This window comes from Salvelinus alpinus, chromosome 13 (genome assembly GCF_045679555.1).
Source record: "Salvelinus alpinus chromosome 13, SLU_Salpinus.1, whole genome shotgun sequence".
In the NCBI taxonomy this organism is placed as follows: domain Eukaryota; kingdom Metazoa; phylum Chordata; class Actinopteri; order Salmoniformes; family Salmonidae; genus Salvelinus; species Salvelinus alpinus.
In genome coordinates this window covers 44,248,187-44,270,408 of record NC_092098.1, presented here as the reverse complement: position 1 = coordinate 44,270,408, position 22,222 = coordinate 44,248,187, and the positions used below count along the sequence as shown (strand labels likewise).

Sequence of the window (22,222 nt, the reverse complement as noted above, 5' to 3'; positions counted from 1 at the left end):
AAAGCCAGGAAGTGTCACGCCTGCTCCCGCTCCCCCTCTCTGGCGCTCTCTGGCGCCAGACGGACCATCATTACGCACATTGTCACCATCGTTACGCGCATCAGCGCTTCATGGGACTCACCTGGACTCTATTACCTTATTGATTGCCTCCCCTATATCTGTCACTTCCTCAGTTTCTTCCCCGTGTCTGCATTAATGTTATGTTTCTCATGTCCAGATGCTGCCCTGTCCTGTTTCATGTCTGTTTATTAATTAAATGTTCACTCCCTGTACTTGCTTCTCGTCTCCAAGTGTCTGTCCTTACAGGAAGAGGAATTATGGATAGAGAGATTAGAAACACATTGGTTCAGGGAAAGTAGATGCTGATGTGCTGCTGGTGCTTGTGCAAAGGTTATTGATCACTTATCGTAAATAAAGTTCCTTCCCCACCCAGGGGCTGTGTCGATTTCCTGTGAAATGAACAGGTCTCACCTCATCCAGGTCTTCATCAGGAGTGGCTGGAGTGCGGTCCATGCGAAACGAAGCCACGGAGGACGTCTCTGAGTCCATGGATTCCTCATCGTATCCAAAGAAGGTGTCCACTACAATGTGTCTCTGTGTAGAGAGAGATCACAGGATTGTGGGGAAATAGATATTTCCCAAGGCAGATGAATGTATTATTGTACTGATCTTTTTTATTGTGTTGTCATGTGAAGAAAAAACTCTACCTTTATTGGTCTGTTGCTTCGTTTATGCCTCTTCTTCCGCAATAGTTTTTCCCTATCCTGAAACATATCGGGCATGTCAGAACAGTTAGAGCTATCCGGGAATTCTTGGGACCTCCCTACCATAAACCCTAACCTTAACCCCCTACCCTAAACCTAACCCTAACTATTACCCTTACCTAACCTTAACCTTAACCCTAACCCTAACCTTAACCCTTACCTTTTTAAATGTAAACTTCAATGGGGTGACGTCAGAGTTGGGACGTCCCAAGGACACCGTTTAGACTTTTCCATTTAAGAACTACCAACAAACAAACATACAACTTCAGCAACCATGGATACATTTCCTGAGATCAGCCAATTGTATCTGTCAAAGAGCAAAAGAGTCAGATACTGTGTCCACCAGTTCTCCAGATACTGTGTGTCCACCAGTTCTCCAGATACTGTGTGTCCACCAGTTCTCCAGATACTGTGTGTCCACCAGTTCTCCAGATACTGTGTGTCCACCAGTTCTCCAGATACTGTGTGTCCACCAGTTCTCCAGATACTGTGTGTCCACCAGTTCTCCAGATACTCTGTGTCCACCAGTTCTCCAGATACTCTGTGTCCACCAGTTCTCCAGATACTGTGTGTCCACCAGTTCTCCAGATACTGTGTGTCCACCAGTTCTCCAGATACTGTGTGTCCACCAGTTCTCCAGATACTGTGTGTCCACCAGTTCTCCAGATACTGTGTGTCCACCAGTTCTCCAGATACTGTGTGTCCACCAGTTCTCCAGATACTGTGTGTCCACCAGTTCTCCAGATACTGTGTGTCCACCAGTTCTCCAGATACTGTGTGTCCACCAGTTCTCCAGATACTGTGTGTCCACCAGTTCTCTTGTGTTTTGTTTAGTCAGTAATAAAATTGTCTCTTGTGACATATTGTTAACACAAAGTAAATGCTAGATGGTCAGTGTACACAAGATTTGGTTCTGGGCTCCACAGAGATTAGTAAGTAAAACACCTTGGATCATTTTAGAAGTGGATGCCTATTTGTAAAATGTACTATTTGACTAAATGTATTTGTATGTTCTTTACATTGTAAATAAAACCTTGAATATCCCAAAATAAACTTTGTAGAAAAAATATACATTGGGGAATTCAAATTTGTAAAAGGAGAACTCACTCTTGTCAGCTCGTCGATCATGCTTTGTTGCTCCAGCACCTGCAGCTTGAGGAACTCAATCTCCTGGTCATCATGCGCCTGGTCCAGATCATTCAGAGACTTACAGTTGGCTTTCTTCAGTGGCAGGTGGGAGCTGATCTTCTCCTTCTACAGAAACAGAAAAGACCTTTGTGAGTGGAACAAGTTGTAGTTGAGTTAAACAACCCTCTATATTGCTCAGTATGGGCTCGTCATTAATAAAGTAGATTTGCGGTGGTTGTTAGGGCACTGAGGCCAAAGCTGCAAGATCATGGACTTCTAAATCCACAAGACTAATGCAGACTTTACTTCGATAAGGACTGTAATCATAGCCAATGTGTTGCAGACAGTCTTCATAAACACTGAGCTATTGAGGCATGCTTTTATTATTATTATTATTATTATTGTCATTTACAAAATAGCCCCCAACACTCTACTCAGCAAACTGGATGTAGTCTATCACAGTGCCATCTGTTTTACCACCAAAGCCCCATATTCTACCCACCACTGCGACCTGTATGCTCTCGTTGGCTGGCCCTCACTACATATCCGTCGCCAAACCCACTGGCTCCAGGTCATCTATAAGTCCTTGCTAGGTAAAGCCCCGCCTTATCTTAGCTCACTGGTCACAATAGCAACATCCACCCGTAGCATGCGCTCCAGCAGGTATATTGCACTGGTCATCCCCAAAGCTAACACTTCCTTTGGCCACCTTTCCTTCCAGTTCTCTGCTGCCAATGACTGGAACGAATTGCAAAAATCTCTGAAGCTGGAGTCTTATATCTCCCTCTCTAACTTTAAGCATCAGCTGTCAGAGCAGCTTACCGATCACTGTACCTGTACACAGCCAATCTGTAAATAGCACACCCGACTACCTCATCCCCATATTATTACTTACCTTCTTGCTCTTTTGCACCCCAGTATCTCTACTTGCACATCATCATCTGCACATCTATCACTCCAGTATTAAAGCTAAATTGTAATTATTTTTGCCTCTAGGGCCTATTTATTGCCTACCTCCCTACTCTTCTACATTTGCACAAACTGTACATAGATTTTTCTATTTAGCTTTTCTTTTGTGTTATTGACTGTACGTTTGTTTATGTGTAACTCTGTGTTGTTGTTTTTGTCGCACTGCTTTGCTTTATCTTGGCCAGGTTGCAGTTGTAAATTAGAACTCAACTGGCCTACCTGGTTAAATAAAGGTAACATTTTAAATTGTACTAAACTATTGGAGCCCTAATTGTGTTGAGATCTGTGTGATGATTCCACTCACTATAGAAATATAATTACTAGAATGGGGATTCCCAATTTAAGACAATGGTCTGTAGTTCTATTTCTATCCCACTCACCATCTCCAGGTTCTCCTTGGCCAGGCCTTTGAGTTTCTCTTCCATGCGCTGCAGGGTCTGGCTGAGGTCATCATTCCTCTTATTCAGCACCTTGTTCTTTTCCAGCATGGGCTTGCACTGCTTCTCAGACTCCCGCACACGCTTCAGCTGAGAGGGTGAGAGAGAGAGAAAAGAGAGAGAAAAGAGAGAAAGAGAGAGAGAAAATAGAGAGAGAGGAGACAGAAAGACAGACAGACAGAGAGAGAAAAGAGAGAGCGAGAGGAAGAGAGAGGAGAGGGAGAGAGAGGAGACAGACAGAGTGAGATAGCGACAGGGAGCGATAGATGGCAATGAAGATAGAATAGAAGTGGAACAAAGGGAGATGGAGGGATGAAGAGTTTCGCTCAGTCCAGTGTGTCAACATGGCAGGGGTCTAGACTAGGTACTGTATTTGTAAATTATTTACAGGTGTTTTGCCGGGTGCATTCATTGTATGTTTAATGAATCCAGATTAAGGAGGATTGTTATCCTTCAGTGACAGAGGATCAAGGATGCATCCCAAATGGAACCCTATTGCCTACACCCTCTGGGCCCTGGTCAGAACTAAATAGGGAGCCATTTGGAATGCAGCCAAGATGTGATTCATTGCCAGGCTCTCTGCCAGGTAGGGAGAATTCAGAGTGACCAGATCATACCAGTTCATTCCTCTCATCCACCAGCAGTGAGTTGCGGTCCTCCAGCTTGCGGATGGTGGAGTTGAGGTCAGCCATGCGCCTCTGGTTCCTGCGCATGTCCTGGGTTGTTCAAACAGAACGCATGGCGTGTTACGACACACTACATTCACTATACCACAAAAATGCATTAGGGTGAATTATATGGATTATTGTGAATTATACACAAATGCATTATTGTGAATAGTTGTATAATATAAATTATTTCAATGACATACATGTTGGGGACAGATTTGTTAGGAAAATACAAATTTATAGGACATTTATTTCTGGAGTTTACTTATAAGGTAATTATTTATACGTATCAGTGACACATCTCTTTAGAAAAAAAAGACAAAGACAAATAGTTTTCTGTCATGTGGTGATTTTCAAGCAGACCATGACTAATCCAGAATGTGAGACTGCATTAAAACCTCACAGACTTCTTGACTGACCAGCAGGCTTCTTGACTGACCAGCAGGCTTCTTGACTGACCAGCAGGCTTCTTGACTGACCAGCAGGCTTCTTGACTGACCAGCTATCTTCAGATACAACGGCCTTCAGATCCCGTCATGTTTCCGCATGTGGATGATGGTATTACAATTCCAGACTTATTTCATATTTTTTCTGACCACTTCTTTATGTCATTTGTCTCAGGCTTTTTCCGCATAAACTACACAGGCTGCTTCTATACATAACCTATACAGTAGGCAATAGGTAATTGGAGTGTGGCAATTAGCTATACTGTACATAAATTAGCGTAGGCCTATTTTACCTCTCATTATGGGTTAATTGTCCGATTAATTTCAAAGCCATTTATTTTGGAATGGCTTCATTATTACATTTCTATAATCTACAGGCTGCATTTGTACCATTTCCAGGTTCCCCTCTGCCTTTCTATGTCGTACCGGGCTGCCACAGTGTTCTGCACCGTCCCCAGCCCGTCCGGGGATCTCTCTCTTGGGGCTGCCCAGGTTACACTCTGCCTCCTTGACCAGGAACAGCTGGTCGTCCAGGGCATCCTTCTGCATCTGCAGCTTCTGCAGCAAGCCAATGGCATTCTCAAACTCCTTCTCCAGAGAGAAGATGGTGCGCTCTTTAGACTTGATCTCATCCACCTGAAGGAAGGAATAGGAAACAGGAAACTCGGTGACACAGAAAGACGGACAGGACAGACGGAACGACAGACATGTGCACAGTTCTAAGAGTATAATTTGAAGGTATGATGTATCATACTGTATGTGTCACACCCTGATCTGTTTAACCTGTCTTTTTGCTTGTCTCCACCCCTCTCCAGGTGTCGCTCATCTTCCCCATTATCCCCAGTGTATTTATACCTGTGTTCTCTGTTTGTATGTTGCCAGTTCGTTTTGTTCGTCAAGCCTACCAGCGTTTTCCCCTTGCTCCTGTCTTTTTCTAGTTCCTGTTTTTGACCATTCTGCCTGCCCTGACCCTGAGCCTGCCTGCCCTTCTGTACTTTGTCACACCATCCTGGATTATTGACCTCTGCCTGCCCTTGACCTGTCGTTTTGCCTGCCCCCTGTTCTAGTAATAAACTTTTGTTACTTTGACACTGTCTGCATCTGGGTCTTCCCTGAAACGTGATAGTATATATCAAATTGTATCATGTGAAAGTCTGCCTGGAAAGAACGTGACAGAGTCTGACCTTTGCCAAGGTAAAAGGGCTACTCCTTGCTAATTGATTGCTTTGGAACAAAGTCATAACCTTGGCAAAATTTGATTCGATGCCAACTAGCTTTGATAAGGATCATGATAATTAGCTACAAATGTAGGATCTTAATTTGATCACCTTGTTGCAGGAGAACCTTCATGCAATGCAGAAAATTTAAAACTTGTAGTGTATCTGAGGTTAAAAAAGGCTTCTGAAGTTTGTAATTTCCACTTAGAAATTTCAGACTTGATTTTTCCTTATGAAGAATCAGCCCCTCTCCCCACAGGTGTGATTACTACCTCTGAGGGTTTAGAGCTTGAGGTAGTCACCTCATACAAGTACTTGGGAGTATGGCTAGACGGTACACTGTCCTTCTCTCAGCACATATCAAAGCTGCAGGCTAAAGTTAAATCTAGACTTGGTTTCGTCTATCGTAATCGCTCCTCTTTCACCCCAAACTAACCCTGATTCAGATGACCATCCTACCCATGCTAGATTACGGAGACATCATTTATAGAAAAGGTAGGTAAGGGTGCTCTCGAGCAGCTAGATGTTCCATATAGGACACATCACTGCACTCTATAGTCCTCTGTAAACTGGTCATCCCTGTATACCCGTCGCAAAACCCACTGGTTCATGCTTATTTATAAAACTCTCTTATGCCTCACTCCCCCCTATCTGAGATATCTACTGCAGCCCTCATCCTCCACATAAAACACCCATTCTGCCAGTCACATTCTGTTAAAGTTCCCCAAAGCGCACACATCCCTGGGTAGCTCGTCTTTTCAGTTCACTGCATCTAGCGACTGGAACGAGCTGCAACAAACACTCAAACTGGACAGTTTTATCTCAATCCCTTCATTCAGACTCAATCATGGACACTCTTACTGACAGTTGTGGCTGCTTTGTGTGATGTATTGTTGTCGCTACCTTCTTGCCCTTTGTGCTGTTGTCTGTACCCAATAATGTTTGTACCATGTTTTGTGCTGCTGCCATGTTGTGTTGCTACCATCTTGTGGTCATGTTATGTTGCTACCATGCTGTGTTTTCATATGTTGCTGCCTTGCTATGTTGTTGTCTTAGGTCTCTCTTTAAGTAGTGTTGTGTTGTCACTCTTGTCGTGATGTGTGTTTTGTCCTATATTTATATATATTTTATATTTTTATTTTTAATCTCACCCCCGTCCCCACAGGAGGCCTTTTGCCTTTTGGTAGGCCATCATTGTAAATAAGAATTTGTTCTTAACTGACTTGTCTAGTTCAATAAAGGTTAAATAAAATAAAAATAATGGAGCAATGATAAAGAACAGCTAAGGCTACATCTAGTGTTCAGTCAGACATGCATTCCGGAGATCAGACCATCTGCAAACCCTCAGCCAGTATTCACCAGTCTGCGGATGTCCCTCTCGCTGTCCCACTTGATCTTGGAAATCTGCTCTTGGTGAATCTGGTGCTCGGAGCGCAGGTCCCCAGCCTTCATCTTATCTGCTTGGATCATGGTGCTGAGCGCCTCGTCTGTCTGCTTCTTGGTCTGCTTGAGCTCGGAGATCTCCTGCAGCAGCTTGACCCTCTCCACGTCGAAGAAGCGTCGCGCCTCCTCTTTGGCCTCCAGGGTCAATGCTGTGCGCACCTTCTCTCCGCTGCCGTCCCGCATGGCACTCAGCGCCGCCTTGAGCCGCTGGTTCTCCTGGTCCTTGATCTTGGCGGTGCGGGCCTGCTCCTGCTCGTGCTGGCGGACCAGGTTCTCTCTGAGCGCCTGGAGCTCCTTCTGCTTCTCCTCGTGCCATTTGGCTCGCTGCTCTGTCAGCGTGGCCGTGTGCCGGTGCTGCTCCTGCTCCCGGATGCGCTTGCACTCCTGCACCTTCTCACGCTCCAACTTACTCACCTAGCCCCCGGGGAGAGAGGAATAGGAGACAAAGAGAACTGGGTTACACTACAAAGGCATGTCATAGAGAGGACTACATACAGCCCGGAGGCAATTCTCTTGATCTAGCACCGGTTAAGTTGATAAAGTGATTAACCCTAAAATCACCAACAGGGGTAAATTTTGACCCAAGGGGTAAAGAAATGTCATAATTTCAAATAGATCCTTCTTAAATTGTTGGACTTTGTCAATCAACTCATTACCAACAAAAAGCATGTGCCATCTGCAGTTGAAGACACTGTTATACACTGAGTGTACAAAACATTAGGAACACATTCCTAATATTGATTGCAGGCCCACCCTTTCACCCTCAGAACAGCCTCAATTAGTCAGGGCATGGATTCTACAAGGTGTCAAAAGCATTCCACGGGGATGCTGGACCATGTTGCCTCTAATGCTTCCCACAGTTGCGTCAAGTTAGCTGGATGTCCTTTGGATGGTGGACCATTTTTGATATACACGGGAAACTGTTGAGTGTGAAAAACCCAGCAGCATTGCAGTTCTTGACACAAACTGATGCGCCTGGCACCTACTACCATACCCCATTCAAAGGCACTTAAATATTTTGTCTTGGCCATTTACCCTCTGAAAGGCACACATACACAATCCATGTCTCAACTGTCTCAAGGCTTAAAAATCCTTCTTTAACCTGTCTCTTCCCCTTCATCTACACTGATTGAAGTGGATATAACAACTGACATCAATAAAGGATCCTAGCTTTCACCTGGATTCACCTGGTCAGTTTATCTCATGGGAAGAGCAGGCATTCATAATGTTTTGTACACTCAGTGTAGGTGTATAAGAAGGGAAGATGTACATGTAATGTAGTGTTCCAACGTGTCCTACCTTGCATTTCTCTTGATGAAGTTCTATTTGAATGTCAGTCAGTTTGGACCTGAGATCTTCGTTAGCTGCCTGTAAAGCAGAGATGAGCGCTTCGGGCTTCTCGCCCTTGGTGCGTCCCTTCTTTGCCATTGAGTCAAATATTACAGCTGCTCCAATGCTTTCATTGAGACTTCATAGAAACGAACAGAGGCCCTCCTGTGGTTTCCAGTTCTTCCTCTTCCTCATGATCTTAGTAGACAGAAGAGCTGTGTGTGGAGAGGAATAAGAAACATTTTAGACAACTGTCATTGAAAGAAGATAATAATCAGGAAGATAATCTCAATTTAAGTGTTTACATACAGTGGCAAGAAAAAGTATATGAACCCTTTGGAATTATCTGGATTTCTGCATAAATTAGATCTGAGCTTCATCTAAGTCACAACAACAGACAAACACAGTCTGCTTAAACTAATAACACACAAATGATTGTATTTTTCTTGTCTATATTGAATACATAATTTAAACATTCACAGTGTAGGTTGGAAAAAGTATGTGAACCCCAAGGCTAATGACTTCTCCAAAAGCTAATTGGAGTCAGGAGTCAGCTAACCTGGAGTCCAATCATTGAGACGAGATTGGAGATGTTGGTTAAAGCTGCCCTGCCCTATAAAAAACATTCACAAAATGTGAGTTTGCTATTCACAAGAAGCATTGCCTGATGTGAACTATGCCTTGAACAAAAGACATCTCAGAAGACCCAAGTTTAAGAATTGTTGACTTACATAAAGCTGGAAAGGGTTATAAAAGTATCTCTAAAAGCCTTGATGTTCATCAGTCCACGGTAAGATAAAGTGTCTATAAATGGAGAAAGTTCAGCACTGTTGCTACTCTCCCTAGGAGTGGCCGTCCTGCAAAGACGACTGCAAGAATACAGCGCAGAATGCTCAATGAGGTTAAGAAGAATCGTAGAGTGTCAGCTAAAGACTTACAGAAATCTCTGGAAGATGCTAACATCTCTGTTGACGACTCTACAATACGTAAAACACTAAACAAGAATGGTGTTCATGGGAGGACACAACGGAAGAAGCCACTGGTATCCCAAAAAAAAACATTGCTGCACGTCTGAAGTTCGCAAAAGAGCATCTGGATGTTCCACAGCGCTACTGGCAAAATATTCTGTGGACAGATTAAACTAAAGTTGAGTTGTTTGCAAGGAACACACAACTCTATGTGTGGTGAAAAAAAGGCACAGCACACCAACATCAAAACCTCATCCCAACTGTAAAGTATGGTGAAGGGAGCTGCTTTGCTGCCTCAGGGCCTGGACAGCTTGCAATTAACGACATAAAAATGAGTTTCCAAGTTTATCAAGACATTTTGCAGGAGAATGTAAGGCTATCTGTGCGCCAATTGAAGCTCAACAGAAGTTGGGTGATGCAACAGGACAACGACCCAAAACACAGAAGTAAATCAACAACAGAATGGATTCAACAGAAGAAAATACGCCTTCTGGAGTCCTGACCTCAACCCGATTGAGATGCTGTGGCATGACCTCAAGAGAGCGGTTCACACCAGACATCCCAAGAATATTGCTGAACTGAAACAGTTTTGTAAAGAGGAATGGTCCAATATTCCTCCTGGCCGTTGTGCAGGTCTGATCCTCAACCTGGGTTGCACATTTTGGGGAATATTCAGAAGAGGAAACCTTTCGTGGGAATTAACGGGAATATATGGGGATTAACCGAAATATATGCAAATAAATATTAATACCATTTAAATGTAGATGTTTTTTGCATTGTATGTACAGTTGAAGTCGGAAGTCATTAAAACTCATTTTTCAACCACTTCACAAATTTCTTGTTAACAAACTATAGTTTTGGCAAGTCGGTTAGGACATCTACATTGTGCATGACACAAGTAATTTTTCCAACAATTGTTTACAGACAGATTATTTCACTTATAATTCACTGTATCACAATTCCAGTGGGTCAGAAGTTTACATACACTAAGTTGACTGTGCCTTTAAACAGCTTGGAAAATTACAGAAATTGATGTCAGGGCTTTAGAAGCTTCTGATAGGCTAATTGATATCATTTGAGTCAATTGGAGGTGTACCTGTGGATGTATTTCAAGGCCTACCTTCAAACTCAGTGCCTCTTTGCTTGACATCATGGGAAAATAAAAATAAATCATCCTTGGGAGCAATTTCCAAACGCCTGAAGGTACCACGTTCATCTGTACAAACAATAGTACGCAAGTATAAACACCATAGGACCACGCAGCCGTCATACCTCTCAGGAAGGAGACGCGTTCTGTCTCCTAGAGATGAACGTACATTGGTGCAAAAAGTGCAAATCAATCCCAGAACAACAGCAAAGGACCATGTGAAGATGCTGGAGGAAACAGGTACAGTAAAACGAGTAAAACGATCCACAGTAAAACGAGTCCACCATCGACATAACCTGAAAGGCCGCTCAGCAAGGAAGAAGCCACTGCTCCAAAACCACAATAAAAAGCCAGACTATGGTTTGCAACTGCACATGGGGACAAAGATCGTACTTTTTGGAGAAATGTCCTCTGGTCTGATGAAACAAAAATAGAACTGTTTGGCCATAATGACTATCGTTATGTTTGGATGTTAAAAGGGGGATGCTTGCAAGCCGAGGAAACAACATCCCAACCGTGAAGCACGGGGTGCCAGCATCATGTTGTGGGGGTGCTTTGCTGCAGCAAGGACTGGTGCACTTCACAAAATAGATGGCATCATGACGGAGGAAAATTATGTGGATATATTGAAGCAACATCTCAAGACATCAGTCAGGAAGTTAAAGCTTGGGAGCAAATGGGTCTTCCAAATGGACAATGACCCCAAGCATACTTCCAAAGTTATGGCAAAATGGCTTAAGGACAACAAAGTCAAGGTATTGGAGTGGCCATTGTGGGCAGAACTGAAAAGGCGTGTGCGAGCAAGGAGGCCGACAAATCTGACTCAGTTACACCAGCTCTGTCAGTAGGACTGGGCCAAAATTCTTCCAACTTATTGTGGGAAGCTTGTGGAAGGCTACCCGAAACGTTTGACCCAAGTTAAACAATTTAAAGGCAATTCTACCAAATACTAATTGAGTGTATGTAAACTTCTGACCCACTGGGAATGTGATGAAAGAAATAAAAGCTGAAATAAATCATTCTCTCCACTATTATTCTGGCATTTCACATTCTTAAAATAAAGTGGTGATCCTAACTTACCTAAGACAGGGAATTTTTACTAGGATTAAATGTCAGGAATTGTGAAAAACTGAGTTTAAATGAATTTGGCTCAGGTTTATGTAAACTTCCGACTTCAACTGTATTTACCATATCATACGGAGACAGAAACATAAACCTTTTACCTTATCATAAGTAGACATAATTGCAAATGATTAAATCCTTCCAATAGAAATTTTTAAAAACTATTTAGTTATGAATTGAACTTTAATTAAATGAGTTGATTCTTCACATGGGATGGTTTCACTGAACACCAAAAGAAAAGGAATATTGAATGATCCCCCATGATCCATCGCAGCTAGCTAGCAATGTATATTTTACATTTAGTTTTTTAGTTTTCGATAGTGTTTTGAATGCTTAACTAGCTGGCTAGCTGGACGAATACCATTTAAACTTCCTAAATTAGAATTGGGAAGTGAAAAGTTATCTGAATCTAGTTATCCTTATGTCTGCATTGACTTGACAGGCACTAAGGTTGAGTGGATGCCCAGGGCAGGGACAACATCTATTTGTTGATTGTTTGTTAGCTGATAAATTCCAGTAGCCTACAGATGTGTCACTCAACATGCAACAACAAGCTATAGGAGAGATGAGTAAATAAATGGGGGAAATAGAGTTTTGAGTGTTGGGGAAGCTATGAAAACATATTTTACTAAGCTACCAATTACTTATCATTGGAAGAAATTAAGCTACACTAAAGCTACCTTTAAGAAAAATATTGTTCAAGCCTCCCGAGTGGCGCAGCAGTCTAAGGAACTGCATCGCAACCGGCTGTGATCGGGAGTCCCATAGGGCGGTGCACAATTGGCCCAGCGTTGTCCGGGTTATTGGAGGGTTTGGCCGGGGGGGGGGGGGTTTACTTGGCTCATCGTGCTCTAGCACGGTTTGGCGTTTCAGAGGTTTGGCATTTCAGAGGACATATGACTCTACCTTCGCCTACCGAGCCTGTTGAGGAGTTGCAGCGATGAGACGAGATCGAAATTGGGGAGAAAAATGGGTAAAAATATATATATATAAACTCAGCAAAAAAATAAACGTCCTCTCACTGTCAACTATGTTAATTTTCAGCAAACTTAACATGTGTAAATATTTGTGTGAACATAACAAGATTCAACAACTGAGACATAAACTGAACAAGTTCCACAGACATGTGTCCAACAGAAATTGAATAATGTGTCCCTGAACAAAGGGGGGGTCAAAATCTAAAGTAACAGTCAGTATCTGGTGTGGCCACGCACAGAACGAGCAGTATGGCTGGTGGCATTGTCATGCTGGAGGGTCATGTCAGGATGAGCCTGCAGGAAGGGTACCACATGAGGGAGGAGGATGTCTTCCCTGTAACGCACAGCTTTGAGATTGCCTGCAATGACAACAAGCTCAGTCCGATGATGCTGTGACACACCGCCCCAGATCATGATGGACTCCACTTCCAAATCGATCCCGCTCCAGAGTACAGGCCTCGTTGTAACGCTCATTCCTTCAACGATAAATGCAAATCCGACCATCAGCCCTGGTGGGACAAAACCGCGACTTGTCAGTGAAGAGCACTTTTTGCCAGTCCTGTCTGGTCCAGCGATGGTGGGTTTGTGCCCATAGGCGATGTTGTTGCCGGTGATGTCTGGTGAGGACCTGCCTTACAACAGGCCTACAAGCCCTCAGTCCAGCCTCTCTCAGCCTATTGCGGACAGTCTGAGCACTGATGGAGGGATTGTGCGTTCCTGGTGTAACTCGGGCAGTTGTTGTTGCCATCCTGTACCTGTCCCACAGGTGTGATGTTCGGACGTACCGATCCTGTTCAGGTGTTGTTACACGAGGTCTGCCACTGCGAGGACAATCAGCTGTCCGTCCTGTCTCCCTGTAGCGCTGTCTTAGGCATCTCACAGTACACACATAGCAATTTATTGCCCTGGCCACATCTGCAGTCTTCATGCCTCCTTGCAGCATGCCTAAGGCACGTTCACGCAGATGAGCAGAGATCCTGGGCATCTTTCTTTTGGTGTTTTTCAGAGTCAGTAGAAAGGCCTCTTTAGTGTCCTAAGTTTTCATAACTGTGACCTTAATTGCCTACCGTCTGTAAGCTGTTCATTAATTGTTTATGGTGCATGTTCATTAATTGTTTATGGTTCATTGAACAAGCATGGGAAACAGTGTTTAAACCCTTACAATGAATATCTGTGAAGTTATTTGGATTTTTACAAATTATCTTTGAAAGACAGCGTCCTGAAAAAGGGACATTTCTTTTTTTGCTGAGTTTATATATATATTGTTCACTTAACTCAAGTTACTTTGAAAAAGTAGATCATTACATCCTAACTACTTTGTGAAAAATGATCATATGTAAATCGACAAATTGCAAGAACAGATCACACAAAACATCACTGCTCTAGAGGAGATCTGCATGGAGGAATGGGCCAAAATACCAGCAACAGTGTGTGAAAACCTTGTGAAGACTTACAGAAAACGTTTGACCTCTGTCATTGCCAACAAAGGGTATATAACAAAGTATTGAGAAACTTTTGTTATTGACCAAATACTTATTTTCCACCATAATTTGTAAATAAATTCATTAAAACTCCTACAATGTGATTTTCTGGATTTTTTTTCTCTCATTTTGTCTGTCATAGTTGAAGTGTACCTATGATGAAAATTACAGGCCTCTCTCATCTTTTTAAGTGGGAGAACTTGCACAATTGGTGGCTGACTAAATACTTTTTTGCCCCACTGTATATGTTGCTCATTGCTCATCATTGCTCCAGCGTCTCATACCCCACTCAGTTGCCAGCTAAATTGCTTGGGCAATATTGCCTAAAAAAATGTGCAGTGTATCATCAAATCAAATCAAATCAAATGTATTTATTTATATAGCCCTTCTTACATCAGCTGATATCTCAAAGTGCTGTACAGAAACCCAGCCTAAAACCCCAAACAGCAAGCAATGCAGGTGTAGAAGCACGGTGGCTAGGAAAACCTAGAGAGGAACCAGGCTATGAGGGGTGGCCAGTCATCTTCTGGCTGTGCCAGGTGGAGATTATAACAGAACATGGTCAAGATGTTCACATGTTCATAAATGACCAGCATGGTCAAATAATAATAATCACAGTAGTTGTCGAGGGTGCAACAGGTTAGCACCTCATTAGCTTTAGAGGGTAATGTTATGAACAATCACTGCTGAAACAAACAGTTTTTCTAACTGTACTAATGTCCTACTCATCCCAATTTGAAGTACTGTGCACATATTACTGTATACATGTTGTTAGGTAAGAGAAAGGGTTTTGTTGGCGGGTGTTAGAGTAGAGCGTGGGGAGGCATAGCCACAGCACCCCCTGAAAAATTTGACATTATATAATTTAAAAAATTATAATCTTGTTTTTTTCTTCACAAAAGTAGTGCAGTGGGCCTTTACTAATCCTGTACTAGTGGACCGATATAGCTGTCTGTAGCGCGGACAAAAAAAATAATCGCAGCATCCCCACCCCCAAACATCTTCCTATGGGTATAGGGGGAAGGGCAGAATACAGTGGGGCACAGCATTGTGCTGCTGTGTGTTTGCATAAGGAGATATGCCAGTGGTCTGATATGATTGGCTGAGGCTAAAGACCATGGCAGAGGGAGATGTTGGAGTTTGGAGGCAGTCCTGGGCATCCATTGAAAGAATGGCCAGGCGTAACCTAGCAACATGTTTGTGAACTACAGCTATCTCCTACGCACATCAAGCCAAGGAGAGAAGACAGAAGAACCTCCCCCACATCAGGAGAAATATTAAAGACAGCCTCTGACTCACTAGCAGCAGTCTCTCTTTGTTAAGGAAGTGGAGAATCCCTCTCATATTTTTTGGGACGCTTTATTGACAGATTAGAAATAGTGAGAGAGAGGTGAAGAGACACAGTGATTGAATCCCACTCTCCAACGGGGAGTCACAAATGTTACCACTAGACCACGGCCCCGAACTTAGCAGCAGTCTCTTACGAAGACTGTAGAACCCATGCTCTGTAATTTCAGCCACTGTTCACACACACTGCTATAGCTTCCTTGAATAAAAGATCCTCATTATCAGAGGCAGGGTGACATATAACGATGATTAAAACATCACACTAAGATTTCAGATGAAGATAGTAGAGTCATGCTTCATCCACCTGCGCTTATCAGTCACTAGGCTTTTTAAGTGCTTTCACTTAAAGTGTTGCTTCAGTGTTGCTTGTGGTCGCTGTCCATGGACCATGGCTGCTTTTTAGAAATAGGCTACAGTTCATATCTTTTTTGGCAGAGTGTGAATATGCAGACGAAATCGCAACAGAATACGGCTCATCCACCATTCAAAAGAAAAGCAACATAAACGACCCTCTGGAGTCTTTATGACCTTTCTCATAGCAAGTTAGTCTGGTATGGCTCTTTCTGGTCTGGACCATTTGATCCTACAAGACAAATGAAGACATGGCTGGGATAACTGTTGGTCCATGCCACATCAGAACGGCAAAAGGTCTAATGCAACCTAATTGCATGAGGGGAGTCATCCTAGCTGTTGTGTCTGAAAACATTAAGAAATCTTAATTCTGAATACAATGTGGTATACATCAGGGGTGCAGCTTTGGTTTTAGCAGTGGGGGGGACAGACAGATAAACACTCCAAATAGCCTACAAGACTGCTCAGACAAAAATGTGGGGGGGGCATGTCCGGAAATTCCCTCTGGAGTGAATAAGTAAATTCAGAGCATTTGGCTCTTGGATCGTTTAGAGCGCACACTGGACGCTCTGGCCAAGGAGTAGGGTTGATCCGAGAATTCTGACATCACAACGGCAGTCAAGCACCCAAAATAACTGGCTAAAGTTGGCTAGCTTGCTATCTACTTCCAGATACAAATGAGAGAGCATCTCACGCTGACCATTTTACTCACCCTAGCAGGGGTGGTTAGGCTGTTTTCATGTTGTCTAGAGCGTTGGTGATTGTAACTGTGCTGCTGGCAAGGATTTAATTACGTTTTTTTATTTTTTGCTAGTTTTTTGCTGTTGAATATGACACCGGTCATATTCAATGGGCGCGTTCGTAAATTCATCAGTTATTCTGTGCTCTGGCACACTCAGACAAAAATACTCTGAAATCAGAGTAGATAGCCAGAGTGAATTTAAGAATGCACCCATAGATTCATGGGCACTCTGTTTCTTCATAGCACTTCTGGATGAGGGCAGGAAAGCAATGGACATGAGTGATGAACAGGTTACTCACAGAGCATAGAGACACTGAACAGACCTCTCCTACCTAACAAACTCATGATAGTGGAAAATCACAGAGAACTGGTCTCATTCTATACTGAAATGCAAAACTAATGCAATGACGCTCAACGAAATGGTATTGAAATGAATGCTGACAGACACTACAATGTCCAATTGTACTGTGGCTGGAAAATGACTGTCTGTGAAGGGCTGTCTGGCTTCAATGCCCTCAGTGACACTCTTATACAAACTCCAGATTTACCATTTATTTTAAATAATTTATTTTGTATTTAACCTTTATTTAACTATATTTAACACATCAACATTTATAACATTTGCATAATACACATTTGGTGTAATTAAATAACATGGTTTTGGTCACATCGACTACTGAATTGAAAACGATTTATAGGTAACAATCAATATCACAACAATGTGTGAAAATGTGTTAGCCTAAGCTATTCCACAATCAAACACTAAAAACTAAGGAAAGAGGATATAAATCCTAGAGACATTTGTGCTAGTCAAAGGCCTGCTCAACTCTTGGGACTGGCCGTCTTTGAATCTGACAGATTCCTTCAGTGTAGCTGGTCCTGTGGTGTTATGTGTTGTGATGATGGGGATGGTGGTCATGGTGTGTGTGCTTGTGTTCGTTCGCTTGTACGCCTAAGAATGTGTGTGTGTGACATGGTGAAGTGGTAATGAGAACAGTGGTGGTGGTGGTGGTGGTGGTGGTGGGAGTAGCATGAGGTTTGATCAGGGGTGTCCTAAATGCTCTAAATCCCGTAATACTCCTCTGGAGCTTGCACAGGTACCCCTTCGTGTCGTCACGCCAATTGAGATGTAAGGGCCAGGCTCTTCAGGCAGTGCCCGGAGGGCCTGCTGCTGTCTGTTATGCACCAGAAGATATGGAACATGGCTCAGGCAGACACTCCCCCCTTCACCCCATCCCAATACCCTCGTCCTCCTCCTCACCCTTCCTCAAAAAGTAAAATGAACCCATGCAGGGGGTGGGGGGAGTGCTTTCATGGCAGTCTTTGATAAGGAAAGCTCATTAGGATTGGACGGGAGGGTAGAGGGGTTAAATCCACTCAAAGGACCCTCAGATCACAGTAGCACAGGGCAACCAGGCCTTACTAAAAGATGTTGAGTGTCTGCCGTATCCTCGTTTGGAACCTCTCTAGAGGAATCAACACTTTGTGTTTACTAGAAATAGACACCGACACATCAAGCACCAATTCAATTTGATAAGCGCTGGTTTGAAGAATAGAATGGAATCTAATTTTATAAGAGCAGTTAACTCAAGTGCAGTTTTTGTAATTTTTGTGCAAAAATAGTTTTTCATCGTGATTAGTCTGAAATCGTTCAAAATTCACTGAAAACATCCTAAATAAATAATCTATACGGCCAAAAACAACAATGCGATGTCAAAAAATTGACATTGAGGTTAAAGATAGTTTGCTTTACCTGATTTTGCTATCCATTACTGATTTTGCTATCCATTAAATATTTTGCTATTCATTACTGATTTTGCTATCCATTACTGATTTTCCTATCCATTTTGCTATCCATTACTGATTTTGCTATCCATTAATGATTTTGCTATTCATTACTTATTTTGCTATTCATTACTAATTTTGCTATCCATTACTGATTTTACTAGTCATTTTGCTATCCATTACTGATTTTGCTATCCATTAAATATTTTGCTATTCATTACTGATTTTGCTATCCATTACTGATTTTGCTATCCATTACTGATTTTGCTATCCATTACTGATTTTGCTAACCATTATGTCAATATTCTTGTTGCTTTTTGTATCGTTTTTTGTAAATTACAGCTCAATTTGAGCAAATTCAGAATTAATCGTGATTAATCACAGCAAATCCTGCAATTAACTCTGAAATCGTTCAAAATTCACTGAAAACATCCAAAATAAATAATCTATACGGCCAAAAACAACAATGCGATGTCAAAAAATTGACATTGAGGTTAAAGATAGTTTGCTTTACCTGATTTTGCTATCCATTCCTGATTTTGCTATCCATTAAATATTTTGCTATTCATTACTGATTTTGCTATCCATTACTGATTTTCCTATCCATTTTGCTATCCATTACTGATTTTGCTATCCATTAATGATTTTGCTATTCATTACTTATTTTGCTATTCATTACTAATTTTGCTATCCATTACTGATTTTACTAGTCATTTTGCTATCCATTACTGATTTTGCTATCCATTAAATATTTTGCTATTCATTACTGATTTTGCTATCCATTACTGATTTTCCTATCCATTTTGCTATCCATTACTGATTTTGCTATCCATTTAATGATTTTGCTATTCATTACTTATTTTGCTATTCATTACTAATTTTGCTATCCATTACTGATTTTACTAGTCATTTTGCTATCCATTACTGATTTTACTATCCATTTTGCTATCCTTTACTGATTTTGCTATCCATTACTGATTTTGATATCCATTACTGATTTTGCTATCCATTACTGATTTTATTAGTCATTTTGCTATCCATTACTGATTTTACTATCCATTTTGCTATCCTTTACTGATTTTGCTATCCATTACTGATTTTGATATTCATTACTGATTTTGCTATCCATTACTGATTTTGCTATCCATTACTGATTTTACTAGTCATTTTGCTATCCATTACTGATTTTACTATCCATTTTGCTATCCTTTACTGATTTTGCTATCCATTACTGATTTTGATATTCATTACTGATTTTGCTATCCATTACTGATTTTGCTATCCATTACTGATTTTGCTATCCATTACTGATTTTGCTAACCATTATGTCAATATTCTTGTTGCTTTTTGTATCGTTTTTTGTAAATTACAGCTCAATTTGAGCAAATTCAGAATTAATCGTGATTAATCACAGCAAATCCTGCAATTAACTCTGAAATCGTTCAAAATTCACTGAAAACATCCAAAATAAATAATCTATACGGCCAAAAACAACAATGCGATGTCAAAAATTGACATTGAGGTTAAAGATAGTTTGCTTTACCTGATTTAGCTATCCATTACTGATTTTGCTATCCATTTTGCTATCCATTACTGATTTTGCTATCCATTAATGATTTTGCTATTCATTACTTATTTTGCTATTCATTACTAATTTTGCTATCCATTACTGATTTTACTAGTCATTTTGCTATCCATTACTGATTTTACTATCCATTTTGCTATCCTTTACTGATCTTGCTATCCATTACTGATTTTGATATTCATTACTGATTTTGCTATCCATTACTGATTTTGCTACCCATTACTGATTTTACTATCCATTTTGCTATCCATTACTGATTTTGCTATCCATTACTGATTTTGATATTCATTACTGATTTTGCTATCCATTACTGATTTTGCTATCCATTACTGATTTTGCTATCCATTACTGATTTTGCTATAATTTACTGATTTTGCTATCCATTACTGATTTTGCTAACCATTATGTCAATATTCTTGTTGCTTTTTGTATCATTTTTTGTAAATTACAGCTCAATTTGAGCAAATTCAGAATTAATCGTGATTAATCACAGCAAATCCTGCAATTAACTCGATAATTTGTTTTTATTGTTTGACAGACCAAAATTGTATACAGTACAGGGCAAAAGTTTACTTTGTTTAGGTCTACCTATTATGTCATTGTGGCAATGGTAGTGTTATTAGAGTGTTTTGTGTAACATCATTTGTTATTAGGCCTCCCGGGTGGCGCAGTGGTCTAGGGTTTGGCCGGTAGGGATATCCTTGTCTCATCGTGCACTAGCGACTCCTGTGGCGGGCCGGGCACAGTGCATGCTAACCAGGTCGCCAGGTGCATGGTGTTTCCTCCGACACATTGGTGCGGCTGGCTTCCGGGTTGGATGCGTGCTGTGTTAAGAAGCAGTGCGGCTTGGTTGGGTTGTGTTTCGGAGGACGCATGGCTTTCGACCTTCGTCTCTCCCGAGCCCGTACGGGAGTTGTAGTGATGAGACAAGATAGTAACTACTAACAATTGGATACCACGAAATTGGGAAGAAAAAAAATAAAAATAATAATCATTTGTTATTAGAGTGTTTTGTTTAGCTGTGCTGTTTTGTTTGGATGACATCCAGGCTCTTTGGTAACACTACCGGGCTATGTAACAACAGGCAGCATTGTGTAATCTACAGAAGGTCAGAGATTACAGAAACCTTCAACAAACATAACAGCAACACCTCATATGAAACTGCCCATCCTGTGTAAAAAAAAACAACCCTTACGTCAAAACACAGTTTTTAACTTTTAGTACACACACTGAGCAGGTACAGTATATCTTTCAGCCTGTCCACTGCTCCAAATGTACCCCCTTCCTCCTGTCTCTCTCTACTTGCCTCCCAGTCCTCCTACCTCCCTTCCTGCCTCCCAGTACTCTTACTTCCCTCCCGCCCTCTCAGTTCTTATCCCTCTCTCCCTGTCTCCCAGCCCTCCTACCTCTTTCCCTCTTTCCTCCCTCCCTCCCTGCCTTACAAACCCAGTTGTGTGGAGGATAGCCTTAATAATTCATCTGGAAGGAGGAGTTATGGCATCAGAGTTGTCCTGTTCTCGCCAACACAACAATGAGCTGTACAGTACCACTGTTAAATACGCCACAGTGGAAGCCCTCTTCACTATGGATGAACTGAGGATGAGACATGATAATAAGGCCTAAGCCTCAACTTGCCCTAGGTATCAAATACAATTGTACAAGATTTCCTTTATGGTATTGGAAAATGACTGGCATGCTGAAGAGTAGATTATATATACTGCAATTGTCCTGTACTGCAAAGCTATTATTATTTCTTAGAATACACCTTTTGTCTCACCAACCTGAAGATATAATATAATAACATTATTTGTCCCGTTAAAGTATTTGAATGATTACAGGAACCAGTACTGGTCAAGTACATTTTCAGGTGAATCACTGTAGATGTTGAACATAATATAATGTTCCTAGAAGCCTATTTATATTTATTCATTTAAACTGAGTTCATCTTTCATACTTAATTAAAGAACATTCATACATACATCATTACTTATTGTTGATATCATTTCAAGGGATTGATAGCAGTTCATATGACTTTGGTCCTGGAATTTAGCTGGCAAGAAGCTGTCTATGGAAATTGCTAGTTAATAACTTCAACCAACTATTTAGTCAGCCTTTTTTTGTTGCCAAGGTTGTATTCAACGTTTTCCCTGCACCAGAGTCAGAATAAAGGCCACTGGCTTCAAATTGTACTGAGAGATTGGACGTTCAACATTATTTTTAGTGGACCTCATAGAAATCAATCTATATAGTTGTTAAACCATAAATATTCCCCATGGACTGGTCCATGCTGTGACCAAGACCTGGCACATGTTGGGA

General features: G+C 41.5%; 1 protein-coding gene across 4 annotated transcripts in view; it reads right to left on the bottom strand.

The window, feature by feature from the left end:
* The window catches only part of jakmip2 (janus kinase and microtubule interacting protein 2), a 42,030-nt gene that overhangs the window by 14,633 nt on the left and 5,175 nt on the right, over positions 1 to 22,222 (bottom strand). For 2 of the 4 annotated variants that reach the window (XM_071339499.1, XM_071339502.1), the window contains exons 2-9: positions 8,372 to 8,616; positions 6,989 to 7,486; positions 4,839 to 5,048; positions 3,916 to 4,014; positions 3,242 to 3,388; positions 1,872 to 2,018; positions 708 to 764; positions 472 to 594 (exon numbers count right to left, since the gene is read on the bottom strand). In XM_071339499.1, coding sequence (XP_071195600.1) covers positions 472 to 594; positions 708 to 764; positions 1,872 to 2,018; positions 3,242 to 3,388; positions 3,916 to 4,014; positions 4,839 to 5,048; positions 6,989 to 7,486; positions 8,372 to 8,500 — 1,410 coding nt within the window. In that variant the 5' untranslated portion in view covers positions 8,501 to 8,616. Of the gene's footprint in view, positions 1 to 471; positions 595 to 707; positions 765 to 1,871; positions 2,019 to 3,241; positions 3,389 to 3,915; positions 4,015 to 4,802; positions 5,049 to 6,988; positions 7,487 to 8,371; positions 8,617 to 22,222 lie in introns of all 4 variants that reach the window. The other 2 variants (XM_071339498.1, XM_071339500.1) reach the window with 1 other exon arrangement.